The sequence below is a fragment of the Molothrus ater genome, chromosome 7, assembly GCF_012460135.2.
Source record: "Molothrus ater isolate BHLD 08-10-18 breed brown headed cowbird chromosome 7, BPBGC_Mater_1.1, whole genome shotgun sequence".
Classification (NCBI taxonomy): domain Eukaryota; kingdom Metazoa; phylum Chordata; class Aves; order Passeriformes; family Icteridae; genus Molothrus; species Molothrus ater.
Genome location: NC_050484.2, coordinates 8,324,726 through 8,345,084, shown reverse-complemented (window position 1 = coordinate 8,345,084; position 20,359 = coordinate 8,324,726). Strand labels below are relative to the sequence as shown.

Here is a 20,359-nt window from a genome sequence, read left to right as displayed (position 1 = left end):
TTTTGAAGGAGAGCAGGAGCAGAGGCTTTGAGCAGGACGAGGCAGAGGCTCATGCTTCTGCCAGCACCCCTCCCCTCCAGAGGCCTCTGCATGTGCTCAAGCCTGATGCTTCCCTAAGCTTATTTCATCCTCAGGAGGGTAGAAATTTTTAACCTTTAACTTTTTTAACCTTCCTGGGAGGTGCACAGTTGATGGAAGTGCCCCTTCCCTGACTGCTAGCAGCTGAGTCCCACTATCCTGGCCACGAAGCACAGAGCCCTGTGTTTGTGGGACAGCCCTTGGAGTCAGAACTGTTCTAGGCACACTGGCTCACCAATATCCTGATCAGCCCCAGCAGACTCCTCCTGCAGTGTGACTCTGTCCTGCCCAGGCTGTGTGGAACATACTGGTGCAGTGCAATCTGGAAATGAAAGGTCCTGTGTCATACCAGCACCAAATAAATAACTTTCCATGGGGAACCTGACCACCAAGCAATCTACACAAGTAACTATGTGCTATTTAATTCTCCTCCAGGGCTGAGGAGGTAAATGTCAGGGCCTGTATGAGGCAGCTGTGTGCTGTGCCAGCACCTGGCTCCTTGCATGGTGTGAGCATTACCCCATCCACAGCCCTCCTGCTGGCTGCCATGGTGCCCTGTGTCACTGACAGGCTCACTGAAAGATCTTTCAGATTTTTAGACATGTGAATTGAAATCAACTAGAGGAACTCTTAAAAGGACATTCAGCAGAATAGAGTCCTTAGTGTTTTCTTGAGATCATCTTGAAGCAATTTTACCCCATTTAATCTTAAAAGAGCATTATAAATTTCAAAGACATGTTCCAGACCTTTAGTATAACTCTCTTCCCACTGCTCTTTTGTCCATATTCTGCATCACTTTGCTTAAAATACAGCCTTTATTTCAGGCAAATGAAAGGAAGGGAGGTAATTCACTGCACCCTGACATTAAAGCTCTCTTTTCAGCTAAGCAAAATTTGCTTTCAAGATTTTAGGCCATGGCTGATATGTCTGATAAGCTTCAGGACTCAGCTACTTGAAAGTCTACACATTACCCAGCTCTGGAGATAAGTACATTCATGAATTGTGGGAAATCACTGCCAGGTAATCAAACACCCCACGTACTCCTGCCCCAGCTCAGGGCTGGCTCTCCCAGGGCTCTCCATCTGTGCCTGCAGCCAAGCCAGGCTCCCAGTGACTGCTCCAATTACCCCAGCCCAGGCAGCAGTGGCAGTCAGGCAGGAGCTGTACCTGCATGACCCGGCCTCCCTGCAGAGGCAAAGCTTCCAACAGGCAACTGAGCCAGCTCAGCCCTGCTTGAATACATTAACCTTTCCAGAATTGCAGCCTTCAGTGCCAGCAGCCTTTTCTCCAGTGACCTGGAATCCTCCTGGCTCTGTTCTAGAGCCTGCTGCACTAAGTTATGGGTCTCCATGACTTTGTGTCAACCCTTCTTCAGCTGAACATCTTCCTCATCCTCTCTGTTCATCATCTCTGCAGGTCTCTACACTTAGTTGTCTGCCAGAAGAGCTATGGAGGGAGAATTTCCTGTCTTGAGCCTTTTGGTTATATCAAGCATAATTTAAAAAAGCTAACAAGAGGTTCTCACAAAAAACAGGATCCAGGGTGTCTTCGCACACATAACTTCCCTTGCAAACAAGAAACTTTCTATTAATAATAATTTCATTTTCACAGCACCTCGCAAACATTAATCCTTGCTCTTGCACCAAATGGTAAATATTATTCTCCCTATGTTACTGTGCACAGGCTAAGAGGCTTACCTCAGGCCAAAGGGATTTCATTTCACATTACAGTTCAAAAGTTCCCTCTGGCCAGATCATGACTCTGTCTTCAAGCAATAATAAATTCAACAATACTTGATGGTCTGGAAAGACAAATGATTTTCCTCTCCAAAGCTGCTTCCAGATCAACTCATTTTATATTGTAAATGAATGAAAGGAAATAGACTACAAACACAGATGGGTGGAGCTTCTTTTCCACGTTCTGAATAAGGGATCCAAATTTCCTAACTGCATTTAACAGCCCTTTTGAAGAGCCAGGGAGGCACTTGCAGGATGTAACACGGGCACAGGTGGCCCTCAGCTGGGGCATCTCAGTCCTTGGAGGTTTCCAAGGGCCTGGAACAGGGCAAAGTCCCTGATCTGGTCTCAGAGCTGGCCCTGCCTTGAGCAGCACACTGGGCTGGAGATCTCCAGCCTGCCCTCCTGCAGGAATTACTCTGTGATCCCACAAACACACAATTTTTTGTGATACAAGGTGACAACTACATTTTGTTTCAGAGAGACACAGACCTCTCCATGAGTTTGACTGCAAGGGTGATAAATAACTGTATTTTCTAGACCCATTAAAAATGAGACAGCAAGCAGTGCCTCCATCTGCTCATTACATTTTGGATATTACTGCTCTTACGGGAGGCAACATGACATAGGGACCTGAGCATGGCTGTGAGGTGAAGTTAAAGAGCCCCACAAAGGTGGGTGGGGTGTCTGTGCTCCTTCATTCCTTTTCACATTATTATCAGCCACAGCAGCAACCAGCAGATTCCCTGAAAGACATTTGTGGCATTATTTCTTCCCCTCAGCTGGCAGATGTTCATTATATTATAAATGTCACAGGAGCCCTATTGGGACAGATCCTGGGTACAGTTGTCATATTTTTATTGATCATGTCTTCCTCAGAAGGTCTCACTTCATAAATCAGAGGCACCCTGGTCACAGGAGGGAACCTTCTCTTGGATTGTGCAATCTCTAGGTGTCCTCACAAGCAGCAGAGAGTGAGACACCACAGGAATGTTTGCCTCATGCCTTACCGAGAATCACAGAAGCATTTCTGAGCAGCACAGCTCCGTGTGCTTTACAATACAAGTGATACTTGAGGGAAAAACAGAACAAATAATGAAAGGAAACTAATTAAATGCCTCTCAGCAGACCCATTTAACAGCAACAATGGGACAAGGTCAATGGCCACAGTGTCAGCAGGGTCACCTGGCCAGTGACAGGGTCACAGAACACCTTGTACCCTCACAGGGATATATTTACAGAGAAGCTGGATCTCACCAAATGCTCAGAGCTCTCAAGTCCCACTAAACTATTTTAAAATAAATAGCAGCTGAAGGAACTGAGCTCCTCCAGACAAGGCCTTCAGAAATCCCTGACCATTCCTCCTCCATGTGGGCACTTAGATTATTCTCCATGTACTGCAGCAACCTGCTGGAATTGTAACTGGCAGCATTGTTTCATCAGAATACTCTGCACAGCGTTGTCCTGTCATTACATTCTCTGGAGAAACATGGCATTTCCATTAAAAACTTCATTAAAAATACATATGGAGCCTTCACTGCAGCTGGCTTTAGTGCTACCTCAGACCTTGGCATGCCAGCCTGAAGGCTGGTAAGATGTTGGAGCTCCTCCACGAGTACATGGCAGGATTTGGTGGGTGGAGGCAAACGGGAGTTTGCCAAGAGGAGACACAGGATCTGTGCAGCACATGGGCTGCTACCTCCTCCTGGCTGAGCAGCAACCAGGCCAGGGGACACCGGCAGACCAGACAACATTCTCATTAATTACAAGCAAAAAAAAACCCCCAAAATACACATTATTGTCTCAAAAATAATGATAATCCTTGGCTTCTTGTTTGCATGTTCATTAGCATGTTAATAGGATACCTATTATGGAAGGGCTAAACCATATAGTCATGCCCATATGCACCCAGTCATTTATTACAAAAGCAGCTTCCCTTCTATTCGACATATTTCTCCCTGTCCAGAAAATGGTTCAAGCTGCACCATCTGGGGCAAGCTGTAATTGATGAATACATCTTGAGAAAAGCAATTTTGCTTTCTGTGCATTACACAGCCAATTATCTTTTCTAATATCAAGAGTTCTATTTACTTACTGTTGATGGAGCCAGGGAATTGCTGGAAGGACCCCCGGGGAGGGTTGCACCTACTTAGCAAGCTTCACATAAAAACACACCAGTCTTCGAATAAACAGGGGGAGAAATGTCAAAAGTGAGTCCCAACAAACAACAGATCCACAAACCCCTATGTCCATATGGAAGAAAACTACTGCTGGTGAAGGAAGCACCCAGGGTGGCCCAGACCCAGGCAGGGACAGAGCTCCTGAGCCCAAGAAGGGAGGATAGGGAGTGATGGGCAGACTGTGGGACAGCAGTGGTGGCACAGGGCTCAGCCAGCCTGGGTGAGCAGCACAGTCACTTAGGTACTTCTTGAGCTGATCACACAATAATTTCTGACTCGGCAGCACGGTTAACTATGAAGATGTGTGTGCAAGACTTTACTCATGGCAGGTAACTATCCAGGAGAAAACTACAGCGGAGACTGTAGCCTTTCCTGCAGCCATCATCTTCTGCATTTCATCTTTGTGGCAGAAAAAGCACAGCCAGTTTTCTGTCTTTTGTTAGACTATTTCAGGCAGTGCCTGGGAGGAGAGAGTCATGGAGAGAACTGTGCTGGTGGTTTTGGGACAGAGCAGCAGTCTGTCAGCAGATTAAATCTTTTGAAAATGCTATTCTCAACACATCATGCAGGATCTAAACTTCAGACCAACAGCTCAGCACAAACTTAATTTCATTGCGAAACTGGAGCCTTTCATATTTTGGCTATAACACTCCTAAAACATTTGTGTTTTTCATTGCACCCTGCTCCATTTCTTTGGTTTTACTCTACCCCTGAATTTTCTGCACGCCTCAGATTTTTATGTGGGGGAGGAATAGTTCCACTGCAAATGCTTCACTTACAAAGCTCCACAGCCCCACAGCAGTCAGGAAGGACACAAAAATGGGCATCAGCTGGTGACCTGCCTGACAGCAGGGGAGCAGCAGAGGTCTGGGTGAGCAGGCTGATGGGTGAGTGGAATATTCCACTGAACAAAAAGCATCGGAGAAGACTTTGGCACATAGGGTCAGGACTTTAACTGAATCCACGTGTTAAAATGCTGATGGCCTCAGTTATGAGCTCTGCTGGAAGTCCAAACATTGCCAGTCTCCAGAATGAATGGTCAGATAAAACAAATTACTATGTTGAGCTATGGTCAAAATCATCACCCACAAAAGATCGTCACAATGCATCACTTAGGCGAGCCCATATTTGCAAGACCTTCCCCTAAATCTATTGGCATGAAAAATTTTAACTACATGTCCCTGCAGATCTGCAATTCATGCCAGAACAGGATCTATAGCTAATTCCAGTATCAGAGAAATAGATAAATCAGCACACAGAAGGGTAATTTTGGTGACATTTTTTCAGTAGTAGACAGACTCGAGTCACTTGTTTGTATTTAGCATCCATCAAATGATAAGGACTGTTGTTGGCTAGCAAAGCACACACTGTCTCACTCTGGGCACTCCAAACTTTTCCACATCTTGTCACTACCCATGGCTTTTATCACCTCTGCCACCAGAAATGGAATTCACTACTGCAGCATAAGCAGCCTGTGGCAAATCTCCTCTCACCACCAAAAACCCCATTTCCACTAATTAAACTACCAAGTTCTCAAGAGGGACCTGCCCTCACCAAGCACTCCTGGGGCATTCACTGACCTCAAGCCTCCTCCTTCAGGGATACACAGAGCACCAAACCCTGGCATGGTGGCTGTCCCTGGTTGCCCATGCACTGAGGATGGAAGGTCAGGATTGTGCCTTGTGGTGCCACAAGTGGACTAATGGGAAAGGAATCAACAATGGCATAGGCCAGGAGAGGACTGCTGCTGGTCAGCATGGGCTGTTGTGGTGAGGATTTCAGCAATAGGTGTCCTGTGAGCCAGATTTCCCAGCAGTTTAAGAAAAATGTTCTACAAAGACAAACCTGCCACAACCCATGACACCAGGGAGCAAACGATGAGGTTCATGGAGTGCAGGAGGCTGCTCTTCAGGGTGGAGGCTGGTGATCAGTTCAGCTGCTGCTGGGGAGGCTGGAAGCGTGGCTGCCTGGAGCTCGAAAGAAGAGGAAGGGTCATAAGGAAAAAGCCCAAAGACCCATGGAAAGTTGAAGAACATAGACACACAGAAAAAGAGCACATGGTGTCCAAAGCAAGTTCAACAACTTTCCCAGCTTATTGGATTGTGGGAACTTTGCTTTTCCAGGGAATAACTATGCTATTTTCAGCATTTTTATTATTCAATTTGTCACAGGCTGTCTCAGGAGACTATCAACAATCAGTTTCAAGCAGCATCTGACCACAAACACTTCTCCACATGTGATTTAGAACATCTGGAACTAAGACAGCTTTCAAAGCGTGCCAGCACTGCGCTGCCTCTCCACATTTCTTCTCCTTCCTTCCATCTTCACATCATTGTCAGACTGTGCATAGAAAGCAGGCTGGAGAAGCCAAATGTGGAGCCTGACAGTGCAGCATTGCCTGTGTTTGCCACGAGCACGTGGGGAGAGCGGGCACCGCCTGCTTTGAAGAAGGGCACAGTCAGGGACTGCTGGTGGCACATTCCCCGCATCGCTGAGCTGCTTTGGTTTAAACTTCACATTCCCTAGGGACAGGAGATGTGATCCTTGGTCTGGAGGCAGGCCAGTCTGAGGGCTCGTGCCAAAGCTTGCACACTGGATATTGCATGCACAGAGCTGAAAAGGAGGCGCGTGCTTTGCTCCATGCCAGCTGTACACACCAGCTCTCTGATTAGCACAATGATTTCCTCAGAAACCCAGAGCAACCTTTCCACCAGAGCTGTCTGGCAGGTAAATGGTAAATTAGCAAATCAGTCCTTCAGCAAGCCTGAGGAGGGAATGGGAACATATGAAAAAGGAATCCAGGGAAATAGCAGAGGAAATGACATTAAGATCCCAGCTGGAAGCTCTGCAATGAGCTGCTCGGTGTCCACACAGCAAACCTACATGAGAACGGGGAGAGGTTCTGGCCCCCGCAAAGCCGATGAGAACTTTGTCATCTTCTGGGAGGGGGAAGGTTTCATACAGCCATTAATTCTGTGTTCATCCCTAATTTCCCAGAGTGACCCAGGCGGATGCGGTGCAATGGCACAGTGGGCTGCACTCACCGCCTGCTGCCTTGCATGTCTGGCCTCCCTGCGTGGCTGCCAAGTGCTGGGCTCATTAGCACATGTGCCCTGCTGCTCCCAGCACTGCCCAGCCAGTGCTGTGCAACCCCAGGGCTGGTTTGTAACAAAGTCAGCACCAGGGCACAGAGAGACACTGAACTGTGCTTTGAGATGGTGACATTGCAGCGGGATCTCTATCTACCGCTTCCTCTCCTTTCTATGTTTTCAAAGAAAACATAGAAAAACGGTAAAATTCTGGGATGTGTGTCTGTCTTAAGTCAGAAAATCTGGGATTTTGACACACAGTGTCTTCTAAGAGAACTTAGGAAGTCCCATGGCTGCAGAAAGCACAACTGCTATTCCAGTGCATGGCTATGTATCATGCCCAAGCTGGAGTCACAGATCCCATGTCCTGTCCCACCCTGCACAGGGACCTGTCCCCCAGGGAGCTCCTGTCACAGGGTCACTTCTCAGCCCTTGCAGCCCATGGTCCTGGCTCACTGAAGGGCCCAGGAAGGGCCAGACCATGGTGCTGCAGTGGCAGGGAACGTGCTGGGTCAGCTCATGCTGAAATGTGAAACCGCAGCCTCAGTCTTACTTTTCCAGCCATTTCTAGTCAAGAAATAGCTATAAATACAAATCTTACTTCTAGTTGCTAGGATTGATTTTGTTTCATTTTTTTCCAAAGACTGAGAATGGTTTTCAACTCCATTAATAGCCAGTTCACTCAAAAAAGAAACTAAAATGTGTAAACCTATCTTTTCTCCATGAGAAAAAAGATGCATCCTTAAAGCCACAGTGACCTTTATCCCATATTGCAAGCACAACAATCCAAAAAATGAAGAACAAAGACACTTGACTTGAAGTATGGTTTCCATAAGAGCCCAATCTTCAAGGAACAACATGACAACATCCCTTAGGTGGTGAGAAGTGGCATCCAGTGGATGTGCCAGGTAGAAGATGTCCACATTCCCCCCCATTTTCATTTCTTTGAAGCATGTCTGTTCACACACTCCAGCTGAGGACACCAAAAGCAGTTTCCCAGGAACTCAGGGACAGCATTTCCTCAGTGCTGCGCCGCCACCAAACATATTTCCCACTCATTCAGGTTGCTGTTGGCATTAAACCGAGCAGTGGCACACTCCAAAAGATCCTGCCAGACCTCACAAGCTCCCTGTGAGGCACCAGTCCTGATATGTGGGTTTTGGAGCCCAGGTCCTCAAGACTGAAGAGCCAAAGCAGCTAAACCCTGGTGGCTGCAGTTCAGCAGTCACTGAAAGCTCATGATGCCTGGCAGCTCATACACTTTTTCCAAGTGCCTCTTACCCATTCCCTGCATTGGATTTGTTCTTCTTTCTGAGAGAATTTCATGCCCCTCCTTACATCAGATTCTAGAAAATTCCGTGCAAGTACAACCAAGACCCTGGAGAAACAGGAAGACCTCTTGAGCAGGGCACACTGGGGCAATGTGAGGGAAGGAATATCTGGGAGTGCAAAACATGAGGAGAAAGCCACAAAGACAAGGGAAGCCTCCAAATAACACCATGGATCAGGATTAGCACAGTAAGCAAAAATAGATCAAATCTAGTTTTGTTCCACCCTGGCTGGATGTAGCATCCCAGGGTCTGACAGCTGGAAAGATGCTCTCCTCTCTTTGAAAAGATTTTCCTCACCCTCTTTGTACAGAAAAACCTGAAGATGGTCACATTGGACAGGGCTCTGAGCAATCTCATGTAGTTCAAGTCCTGCTCATCAAAGCAGAGATTGGACTAGAGATCTTTAATGGCCCTTCCAACTCAGACTGTTCCATGATTCTGCAGGACTGAAACTTGAAGCATGGAACGGCTCACAGTCCCCATTTTCCTTTTCCAGTTTGTTCTCTTGTTGTTTTGTTTGTTTTACCCTGAGAAATCCTGCCTCCTCACCAGCAGGAAGAAAATCACACAGGTAGGACCAACTCTACATCCCTGAGCCAATCACACGCAGGACAGCAGGTCATATCAACATTTCTAAATAGTGCTCAAATCAAGGGTCAAGGAGAACAACTCTGTGCTCCTAGTGGGCTGATTATGAACTGGAAACATTCCTACACTTATGTTGCCATAGGTTTGCTGTCTGTTTAGAACAAATGCCTTTTTTCTTTAAAGAAAAAAAATGATTTCTGATAATCATCTCCAGAGCAGTTCATGAAAACTCAGGAACCTGCCATCGCAAGGCCACAATCCCCATATGATATTAAGAAGTTTGTGATGTAATGAAAATTTAGGATCTTCCACTGCAAGCTCAGCCACAACTTTGGGACTTTAATTTTTAATAACAATCAATATCTTATGGGGAAATCATTTAGATTGAATTGCTTTGAACACCTCCAGTTTGAGTCTCCATGTTTAAACTTATGCCAAAATCCCTTCCCATAGCTATACAGCATACTAGCAAGTAAAGAGATACCTGAGTGTATTCACAGCTATTTAACGCTCCTTTGCATCAGTTTAAAACGAGTTCCTTCCTTTTGGCATCACAGTTTGAAACTGCCTGTTTGATATTCTGATGGATTCATTTTTTCCAGCTAGGAGAAGCATGCACAGCAACCTCGAAGGCTTCGTGCAGTGAATTAAACCAGCAGAGACTCATCACAGCATCACTTGGAGGAGATCTCTCCTCTAACAGGAAGAGACAGAGCACATAGCAACAGCAGCTTTTCATGTTTCAGGCTTCAGGTTTGCTTTTTGTCAGAGTTTTGGGAAATACTGGTGATACCACACAGCTAACAAGGTAACTTGAGAGGGAACAAAGCTTCTCTCGTTAAAAACAGCTCTTGGAAGGGAAATAAAACATTTCCTGTATGTTCAGCTGCAACCAAGGTGCCAAGATGCAGTGGTAGATAACGGAATAACCTAAAAGAATACATTGTTGCTGTATCCTGGAGATATTTGCCTCCCTTTATCACTGCAGGGAACGTCAAAGGCAGGAGGGAACAGGGCAGGAGGAAATCAGAATGTGATGTGAGCCAGAGCAGGAAACATCATGCAGCATCTCTAAGACCACCCAGTATCAAGGTACGGGTGGGGAAAGAATTCATAGAGTGCAGAAGGGACATTGCCAGGCCAGTAAAAATCCCCATTCATTGTGGCAAAAACCACCATGTCCCACTTTCAGAGAACAGCTTAAAGGCATTCGATGCTTCAGAGGGTAGAAGTGAAAGCGGGCAGTGAAGTCCCAGGCTCCTCCAGGATTCCCTGCAGATCTCCAGCACTTTGTCATGTTTCCAGAGAAGAATATTCCATGGCCACAAGAATATTTAGTTGTTTGGGTGTTCTTTTGCTTTTTGGGTTTTTTAAGTTTTGGGTTTTTTTAAATAATTGGATACCATAAACAGTAAAATCTGACACAGCAAAGACATCATTACCTTGGGCTGAGTGCGGGGAGCAGCCTTGGAAACCAGCTGAATTATTAAGAAACAAGATCCAGATTCTTTGAGGTTTCTTTTCATTCACATATAAAGCCTTTTGTGCCTCATACGTCATCATTTCACCTAATCACTGCACAGCCAGATGTCAATGGTTTAAAGGATTAGAATGAAGGAGAGAGCCAATCTGTTTCTTAACAGTTTTAGGACTCAGTTTCATCAATTGCTTATAAGCAAAGTTAACTCCATGGTCTCAGACTGTCCTCACTCTTATTTTGAGTTAAAGTCTGAGTACTCAATACATCCATGGGTGGAAGGGAACAGGAGCAGAACTGGTTCTAGCTGATAACAAGATTAAGTTGATATCAGAATCCCAATTCTTTAAATAGCCCTAGTTTACTGTAGACAAACACAGCCAGACATAAAATAGCAATGCATTTACTTAAACCCAACAAATTTATAGGAGTACTTTTTTCCTCTTTGCATTCCAGCTAATTTTTCAAGACTGCCCAAAGCAAATCTGCCCCAACCTACATAAAAACACATTTCCACAACAATTACTGACAGCAACTGTAAATTCTGCACAATCCTCTCTCCACTCTGCTTCAGAAGCCCAGGGAAATGTGGTGCTGCTGAGGGAGTGCTGTGGGCAGAGTCACCCTGTGAGACAGAACGTGGCAGTTCTGGCCATGTCTGAACAGTCGGTGCTTAAAGCAGCCACTGCTCACACCTACTGCTCAATATTTCAGCAGAAGCAAGTTCTGCTCTGCCAATTAACTTTTTTTTTTCCATGCACTAAACCTCCCTTTACCTTCAAGTCCAGGAGGAGACGCTCCAGCGAGTCAGAACATGGAAAGTCTCACTGTAAGTGGGACTGACACGTGAATGATGTTGACCTTGAGGAGGATGTCACTGCCTCAGTTAAGCCTCCTGAAACTCCTGAGCAGGTCACACAACTGCAGAGAGACAGGTCTGCAGTGAAAACCCCCAAATCCTGGGCTGGAATGGCTGCAAGATCACACTACATGACACCAACCTTTAGCTACATTTCATCTGGAAGGTCGTGGGACAGTGACATACCAAAGCAGCATCCAGAAAATGTTGATCACTTGGAAGAGTTTTAAAAAAATTGGCAAACAATCTTCCCTCCCACTTACAGTCATATGTTTGTGTAAGCTAAAAACCACTACAATAAGGAGGGAAGTTAGAAAGGAGGAGAGTCAGAACTCATTTGTTGGTCATACTAGAGATTCCCTCAAATTCACACTGCTCCACATTGGTCTAAGTTGTCAGCATCCCCAGAGTCCTGTCCAGTTCTGTCTTTGAAATGTTTGTTGGGAAGTTCTGATGCCCAAAGCAGCACAGGTGTGTGCATCTCCCATCACACTACCAAGCAATCCTTTAAAAATAACCATGATCATTTCCTACAGAATATGGAAAATGTGTTGCGTTCTTCAAGATTAAGGATCTAAAAGTTTAAGAATTAATAGTGACATTTACACAGACTAAGGGAAAATTTTCTCATTTCACATAAAAATTTTGAATTCAGTCTTCCCCCCCCCCGCCCCCCAAAATGTATAGAAAAATGCTTTAATTTTGGCAAAGAAAAGAAACAGAAATTAAAACTGAATATGTTTTTCCTGATTTTACATTTTAGTTTCTTCCATAATTTGTATAGTGAACAAAAAGATTAAAAAACAATCAGGATAGAATTGTTAAGCACAAAAGGAGAGGAAACAGATCACAAGACATAACACATGGAATATGATATGTTTGGGGCACAAAGCCATTTTTAAAAACCAGGTTTAACTGGCTACAATATTGTTCTCAGGCAATTGATCTAAAACCTAATGTTAGAAAAGTTGAGGTTTTAGAATTTTCAGCAAAAATTATGATGAGGAAATGACTGGAAAATGTTACTGTGAATCACTGAAGCTGCCTCTTAAGGAATCACATACAAAATAAAGATTTCTTCTTTCTTCAAGCCACACACCACCAGTGTTGTGTACAATTAATCTAAAACCCAGTCACCTGCTCTTTTCGCGGTAAGAAAGATACAGATATAGAGAAATATAGGTCTAGGAACAGAATTTTATTTGATTCTAGAAAGCATCATGCATCAAATTTTTTTCTTAATAATCCTTGCCCAGCTTTGAGATGGAAGAATAGCATTTACAAAGTAAAAGGATGCAAAAGTAAGGTTAGCACCATAGGAGGAATACTCTTCTCTTTACAACTCTATTTGACAGACAGTGATAAAAGAAAACAGAAGAAGGGACAAAAAAAAAAAAACAACAAAAACTAGGTAGTTAAGTGACCTTGCATTTTTACTTTCAACATCCAAGATACTTAAATCTAAACATCAAGATACCATGGCTCTCTGAGCAATATCTAATAATTCATGTTCAGCAAAACCTGCTCTGTACATTGGGAAGTATTCAAGAGTCAAAAGATAATTGTCACAAAGTACCAGCTAATGTGCAAGGTAGAAATTGTTGGAGTCCAGAAAAAGAAAGGAAACAAGAGAAACCAAGGTGAGGAGTTTGTCCCTCTTCCAGTCTTTTGCAGGTATGGCTATTATGTCATGCTGCAAAGGTCAACAAAATAGAAAGGATGTGTATTGGACCTGGCTGGGATGGAACAAATATCCTAATACTATCCTGTAATACCCTAGTTTCATGGGCCAAATATCCAGATGTTCTTAATCTACACTCTCCCATTTCTTACCTGCAAGCAACTACAGGATCACATCAGATTTCAAATGTTTCTTTTCCTTATTTTTTTTATTAATTTTTATAATTTTCTTCATGCGGTTCTTACTCTAAGGTTTCCCAGAGAGTGAACAGTTTTACCAATCTTCCCCAAGCAGAAATTCTAATACAGGAGTTAGGAGTTTTAAATGCCACATTGTCATCATTGTGTGCTGTCTTCTTAAGGCAATGGAATAATTCCTTTCAAGTACCATAATTTTGCATCACAAATCAATTCTAAAATCTCCTTCGCAAGCATCTGTAATTGCAATACATATAAAATTATTTAAATTTTATTAAACTATTAACCTGACTCATTTACTAGAAGAAGGGTTTGAACTACTACTATGAGGAAGAGGCAGCTTTTTGTCAGTTTGGGAAATACATCTTTTGATTATTCCCACCTTTCAAGGTCACATGTATGGACTTTTAACAGTAACATCGAAGCATCCTGTTAAAACAACTGCTTTGTACCCAAATCATAGGAGAACCATTTAATCCCAAAGCATGGTTTGGTGTAACCCAAACCAGTTGTATTTTTCAGACTAATGACCATTAGCACTTGAACACCTATTGCAGTAAACACTGTTTTAACCTTGCTCTACCCAGAGGAGCCTTCATCACATCACCACCATGAGTGCTACATCACATCCCCACCGGGAGAGGAAGGAGACTCTGAACTTTTCTTTCTCTCTTTCTTTTATTTATGCTTGGACTTCCAGCACTGCACATCAGATAGCCAGGGTGTTAATCTGTCCTATATCAGACTGCAAAAATACAAGGCGCTTTCTCCACAAATCACAGAGTCACATCCCACACACCCTTCACGTGAGCAGTTCCTTCTCTCTGGAAAAGCATCTCTTCTCTCAAGGATTTCAGCTAATGCTTCTGGCTTATAAAAGATAAGTGCAATCAGTTACACTGAAGGTTTATAATGCGGCCCTTGATTGTATTTTCTGTGCACGCATTTACATCAGGCACACGAGTTATATAAAATAGTTTGGAGTACAAAAATATGGTTATAACATAGGAGTACCAAACAGCACAGAATTAGAACAGTTTTATTACCATAATACCAATTTATATACAGACCCCCAAATTAAGGATTTTTTTCTTTTTTTAATTCTAAGTATTCTTCCCAAATTGACAACTGTAGTGTACACTCTATAAACTGCAAATTAACAACACAGATCTATTTTAACCCCTACATTGTCTATGCAGTCTGCACCAATCCGCTCTCTTCCACACAAAAGTGTATTATAAATAATCTCACAAAATGTCACGTATGTTTTATTGCACATTGTACATGCCAATATTTAAAAGAAAGGCTCAAACCTTTCACTTGATAACTAACTGTTTAAATAACTAGCATTTACTTATTTTATGAATACTATTGCATTTTTCAGGCTCTAATCTTAACTCATAATTTAAAAGAAGAATAGCAGAACAGAAAATATGCCTTGAACTTTATAGCTTTTGTGAACAAAAGAAAAAGCTTCTTTAATTCTGCTGATCTCTACTTCATAAAGTCATTAAAAACATCTGACCTAATTAAAAATGCTGTTTCAAAATTTCTGCATGTTTTACTATAAAATTTGCATGTAGCTGCTTGTGCAATCATCTATTCCTTCTATTTTGCAGAATTAGATGTCTCTGTGCTGCACTGACCGGAAAGTTGAGTTACACAGGTCCTGGTGTGAGCTACAGGAGTTGTTTCATCAGCCTCTGCTCTGCTGGTCTGCACAGGGGCAGGACATGAGGAGCCTGACAGACACCTGGACAGCTTGGGATAAAAGGACACCAGGTAAAAATGGCCACCCAGCATCAAGGCCATGTATAATTCCTGTTAAGCAGATCTCTAGACTAAGGAATACGAGTAAGTTACCATTAATATGTGGGTTTATGATATGCTGCACTAAAATATGGCTGCTAAACAAAGAGAATGATTGGTTGTATGACAGATATGTGCCAGCTGGTAAAAATGCCTCACTGGATAAAAATCTGCATTTTGAGGGTTAAAACTCTGGCATGAACAAAAAGATTTCAAAGTCGATTGATCAAATGTTTTGCCAAGGGTTTCTAAAGCTATTAGCCATCAACAGCTCCAGAAAAGGATAAAAATAGCAAAACCAAACCACTAAAATTGCACTATTACAAAGAAACAAGTCCATGAAAGGGAGAGTCACCGGCTGCAGTTAAGGGACAGCCACTTCGAGAAGCCGATTGTTTTTTCGCTTGCAAGTTGGGATGTTGCCATTTTTCTGGCTGCCTTGTATGAACTTCACACACACTTTGTCTTGTTTGAACTGGACCAGGAACCTAAGAGAGGGAAGGGTAAAAACGTTAGTTAAGTGTGGAGAGAAAAGAAAAGACACATGAGGAGCAGAAGCCTTTTCCTGTTGGTTCTAAGCATCACTCCAAAAGATGTCATTTTCAGCTCCATATTAATAATAAAGAGTTGGGGAATAAATAAAAAAGCCATAGGTTATGGTATGGCTAGAATCTCCTTCAGGTTGTACCTCTTAATGATTGCTTTTTGCCTATAACTGTGGACATTTTACAAGTTAGTTTGCTATTCCTTTAGAAAAAAAGCAGTTTGAAACAGAATTTCTCACCAGAAATGCAGCAAAGACTATTTCCAACTACTTCACTGTTGGCCAAAGGGACTTTCTCTGTTTTCATGGAAGCTCAACACTTCTGTAGCAACATTGGGAGTTCTCTTCTTCTGATTTATGCTTAATTTATTACATCTGCTATTTCAGCAGCTCTCATATGTCTAATCCTTAGTCAGCCTTTATAGGCCCCTGCTCGGCAACTGGGAAAATTCACTTCCTGCCCAGCAATCTCCAAATTTAGACATTTTCTACAGTTCAGGGTAAATTAATCTGGATTTGACTCTTCACTTTTTACTGGAAGGGAAATTTCACTGAACGTGGAGAATTTCTTTAAAAAAAAACCACCACAAAAAACCAACATGCTCCTGTGGAGCCTCAAACCTCTCACGGATCTGGATTGTGAGATTAAAAGCAGTAAGCAAGGCAGTGCTGCCTCTTGGCTCGCATGCAGTGCTTGCTGACCTAAAAAGTCCTTTGTAATACAGCCGATTTTCCCTTTTAGCATCCTTAAAAAGTCCTCCAGCAGAGGCCAAAAACTTCAAAGAATTTGCTCTGCAGCCGGAAACCACAAATCAAGCTGACGGCAGAGCTCAGGGGAGGAAGTGGCCTCTGCTGAGCTGAGCTTCCCTTGGGTCCTGCTTTCCTGCTGCCCAGCCCAGGCACTCAGAGCTTGCTCAGCACTGCATCTCTGGGGTGCAGCCATTAAGAGCTACACCCCAAAAATGTGTGCAGCTCTTACAGCCATTGTCTCATCACCAACACTGCATTTTCCTACAGCCACTGTTCTGATATTATGCCTGTTGAATGGTGTGTCTCCTCCTAAACAGAGCCCTGCATCAACGGCATTCTTACATCCACTCTCTTCCCAAAAAGCAGAGTAGTCAAAATAAGGCCACATTTCCTCCTCAGTCCCTAGCTTGTGTCTAAACTCTAGCAGGGAGAAGACTCCTGCTTCACCATCAACACAGATGGGACTGCAAACAGCTTAAAATTATTTAGTCTGGATAAACTCAATAGCAGTACACACATGAATGTTTTCAATCTGCAAGAGAAGAAACAAAAACCACATCCCAAAAAGCAAGACTCCCTGAAAGCAGGCTGTTTTCCAGACCTAAGGCAAGCAGGCTATTTTCCAGACCTAAGGCAAGCAGGCTGTCCAGACTAGTGCAATGCATGCTTAAACTTAGCTTTAGTAGTTTATGCCTTTGTAGCCCCCCTTAAACTAGAAACTTACTGGGATAGCCACAGTTTTTAGAGACTAAAAAGCACATACTCTTGAGGAAATTAAATGACATCTGCTAACAGAACAAAGGAAAATGGCAGATTTTATTTTCAAGCAAAGAGCAAAATTAGCCTTTTAATAAATCCTCAAATCTGAACAGATACAAACTGTACCCACTACCATGACTCTAGAACACACACAGCATGGTGCAGTCAGATAAAATGGTTCAGTTTTTGCCCACAGGAAATTTACTTCACCATTGTTAAAGGGTCCAATTTTTCTTCTTTATTTAAAGTGAATAAATCCACCTAATCAACATTATTGAAAAGAGGGGCCACTTCACAGAACAAAAGTGGCACATAGCTATGGTGGACTAAGTGGGAGACTCTTACTCAGCAAACTTCAGGAGCTCACACACAAACACCTTTATACAATAGCTAAAAACACCACAAGGGCAGTCCTTATTTAAGACCAAAATATGAAACTGTCCAAATCAAAAAGAAATATTATTTTGAGATGCAGACTTTTCATCAAACAAAGCTTTTTTACAAGCAAAAATCCCCAACAACAGGTTGTTACAGCTTCACAAGAGAGACAGAGCTTCATAAACCTATATTGGATTGGGGACAGGTTTTGTATTGTTTTTGGGTTGTTTTCAGAAGAACTTGGCTTCTAGTGTCCACTCTAATCTATAAATATCTCATAGTAATCTGTGAACTTTTCAGTCACATGCAAAATTGTTCTCCCAAATGTAGTAACTCTTGATTATTTCTACAGCAGCAATTGTGCTTCATAGCCCTATTTGAAACTACTTTAACAAAAGCCCATTTTCTGTAATGACTTTCAGGGACGTAAAAGCCAAAATGAATACTATAAAAGAGTACACACTGAAAACTGGATCCTTCTTCACAAGTATTCTGTCAAGAGAAAAGAAGCATTAGCTACACAACAGTGTTTTGTTATTCTGACACCAGATCCTTGACTTTCTAGCATGCTGCACTGAAGCAAATGTACTCTTAAGCAAACAAGAAACATACTCATCAGATATCTCAATGTTGAGCTTCTGTTTGGTTTGGCTGAGGGTAGTGCGGTAAAGTTTAGTGGCCATTTCAATAAGGTGATCGCTGCTGAGCAGGAAATCTCCTTTACTGGCAGCTTCTGAACCCTGAAACAGGAAGGAAAACAGTTAAGACTACCAAAACCTTGAGTATGGTTAAATGGCAGCCAAGCAGGTGGGTTTACAAGGAGTCTTCTCTTCCCAGTTTAAGGAAACAACAATCTTTTGTCCTGCAAATTAAATAGGGATTGCAGTGCAGTGTATAGGATCAAAATATCATTTGCACCCAAATAATCTACAAATCAGGTGAGAAAGGTGAAAAAAAAATCCCTTCTGGCCCTAAAGGAGGGTCATCTTCATTTTCCTATCTCTTCTGTATCCCTTGTCTGGATACACTCCAGCAAGCTTCCAATACTTGTGGAAAGGAACAAAAGCAAATTACCAACACCAGGACTAGGATGATGGCAGTGAGTATGAAAAGACACTGTATGTAACAGTCTTCAGATTCATTTAGGCTAGAATACAGATGCCAGCTTAATGATTTTAGCAGAGCAATGGTTACAGTGCAGTGAGGCAAATATAGCACTGAGCTAAGTTCTTTAGAACTGAGTAACAAATTAACTGTGCCTCAATGTCGACTTCTTGGCATCCCATAAAGAGAGAGAAATATTCTACCACTATATGTAAAGAAAGCACTGGCACAAGGCACCTGAACCACATTACAAGTGGAAAACTCTGATCCTGAAGAGACTGCAGTGAAACACGAAGACTGATTTTCACAGTTAAATGATCGTTCATAATGTAATAAACTGTTCTCATTTGGCTTCAGTAGCTTTAAATCAAAGTTTTTTTTCAGCTATGGCAAAGTTAAATAAATTTCTAAGCCTACAAGCTAAACCCCTATGGTTTAATGCTACAAGATAATTAACAAACAGGTTTCACATCACTGCACATAAAGCATATTTTTTTTGTGATGGAGTGGTAACCAACCTCCTTGAGGTGCACTGCAAAGAATCCATCATTTTGGGAGCTCATGGACACTTTGGTAACATCTCCCAGTGGAACCTCTGACTTGATAGTCCCAGATTTTTGATCCGCGAGAAGAACGTTGTTTTTGGTTAATAAGAAAATCCTGGATGCAGCCTGTGAAAATGCAAAAATGCAGATCATTGTCCACACGAGGAGAGAGATGGCTTTCATCGAGCACTTACTACGACTCCAAGGAGTTCACAGAGTTAAAAAGTTTGGCCCACATTAGCAAATGTGAACGTTTGACGTTCAGTTAAAGCTGCAGATCAGTTAAAATCAGGTCAGATTTATTTATGTGTCTATTTATAGACTGAGAAGCTTAGCTCATTTTGGCACATATGCTTAGGTATAAACAGTTCCTTTAATTACTAGCTTACAGCTGTAAAATTCAGAAAGTCAAACTCTGAAACTATGCAAATCAGGGTAACCTCATTTCTCATGCTCTTTAAATCTCCAGGAAAATCATCACACACTAAGTCTCTATATGGAGCATTATTAACCAAAATGATGATGCAGAGCAACACAAATCATGTAAGTACTTTTCAGAGTTATGTTCTCCTCCCTTTATCTCTTGGAATTACCCTTTAGGAGGATAAGCATTCACACTTTCAAAAGATAAATATTTTTAAAGCAAGAAATGTCTGTTCTTAAATTTGTCTTAGAAAATACTAAGGAAGAGAAATGAGAACTTAATCCACATACACATTTTTCTCCTGTAAACTTTTAAAGAATAAAATCTTTATTAAAATTAAGAAGTAGCTGCCTTAAGCACATAGAAACATAGTTCATTGATTTTATTTTTTTTTAATCTTGAGAGCTGTAGCCTATGAAAATACAGGAAAGATACTGTCTTCATTTAATTAGTTTCTTCTAAACCAGAAAATTAACTTGGCATCAACAATGGGCAACCTAATTTCACTCCTAGAAATGCATAAATGACATCCACATCTGAGAAGTTGAGATCTACTACTTCTAATACTTAGATATGGTGAAAGCAATTAAGATTACTAAGGCAGAATAATACTTCCTGTTTTAATAAGTATAATTTAAATGCAAAATGTGTTCTATCTTGGCAGAATAAAAAGGTACCCACCATATTTAACAACTTTATTCAAATGATACAAGAAACTCGACTCTTCCTTCCAAAGAGCTTTGGAAGGCAGGTAAAGCTAGAAGAGTATGCCACTCATAATTTTAAAAGATAATAAAATGTGATAATCAGAGCTTGACTGACAGCATGGA

General features: G+C 42.3%; 1 protein-coding gene across 4 annotated transcripts in view; it reads right to left on the bottom strand.

Moving 5' to 3' along the window:
• Positions 1–12,517: 12,517 nt before the first annotated feature.
• Positions 12,518–20,359, bottom strand: part of MYO1B (myosin IB) — a 109,304-nt gene continuing 101,462 nt past the window's right edge. For all 4 annotated transcript variants that reach the window (XM_036386397.2, XM_036386396.2, XM_036386398.2 and 1 more), the window contains 3 exons: positions 19,079–19,231; positions 18,069–18,196; positions 12,518–15,513 (listed from right to left, as the gene is read on the bottom strand). In XM_036386397.2, coding sequence (XP_036242290.1) covers positions 15,390–15,513; positions 18,069–18,196; positions 19,079–19,231 — 405 coding nt within the window. In that variant the 3' untranslated portion in view covers positions 12,518–15,389. The remainder of the gene's footprint in view (positions 15,514–18,068; positions 18,197–19,078; positions 19,232–20,359) is intronic.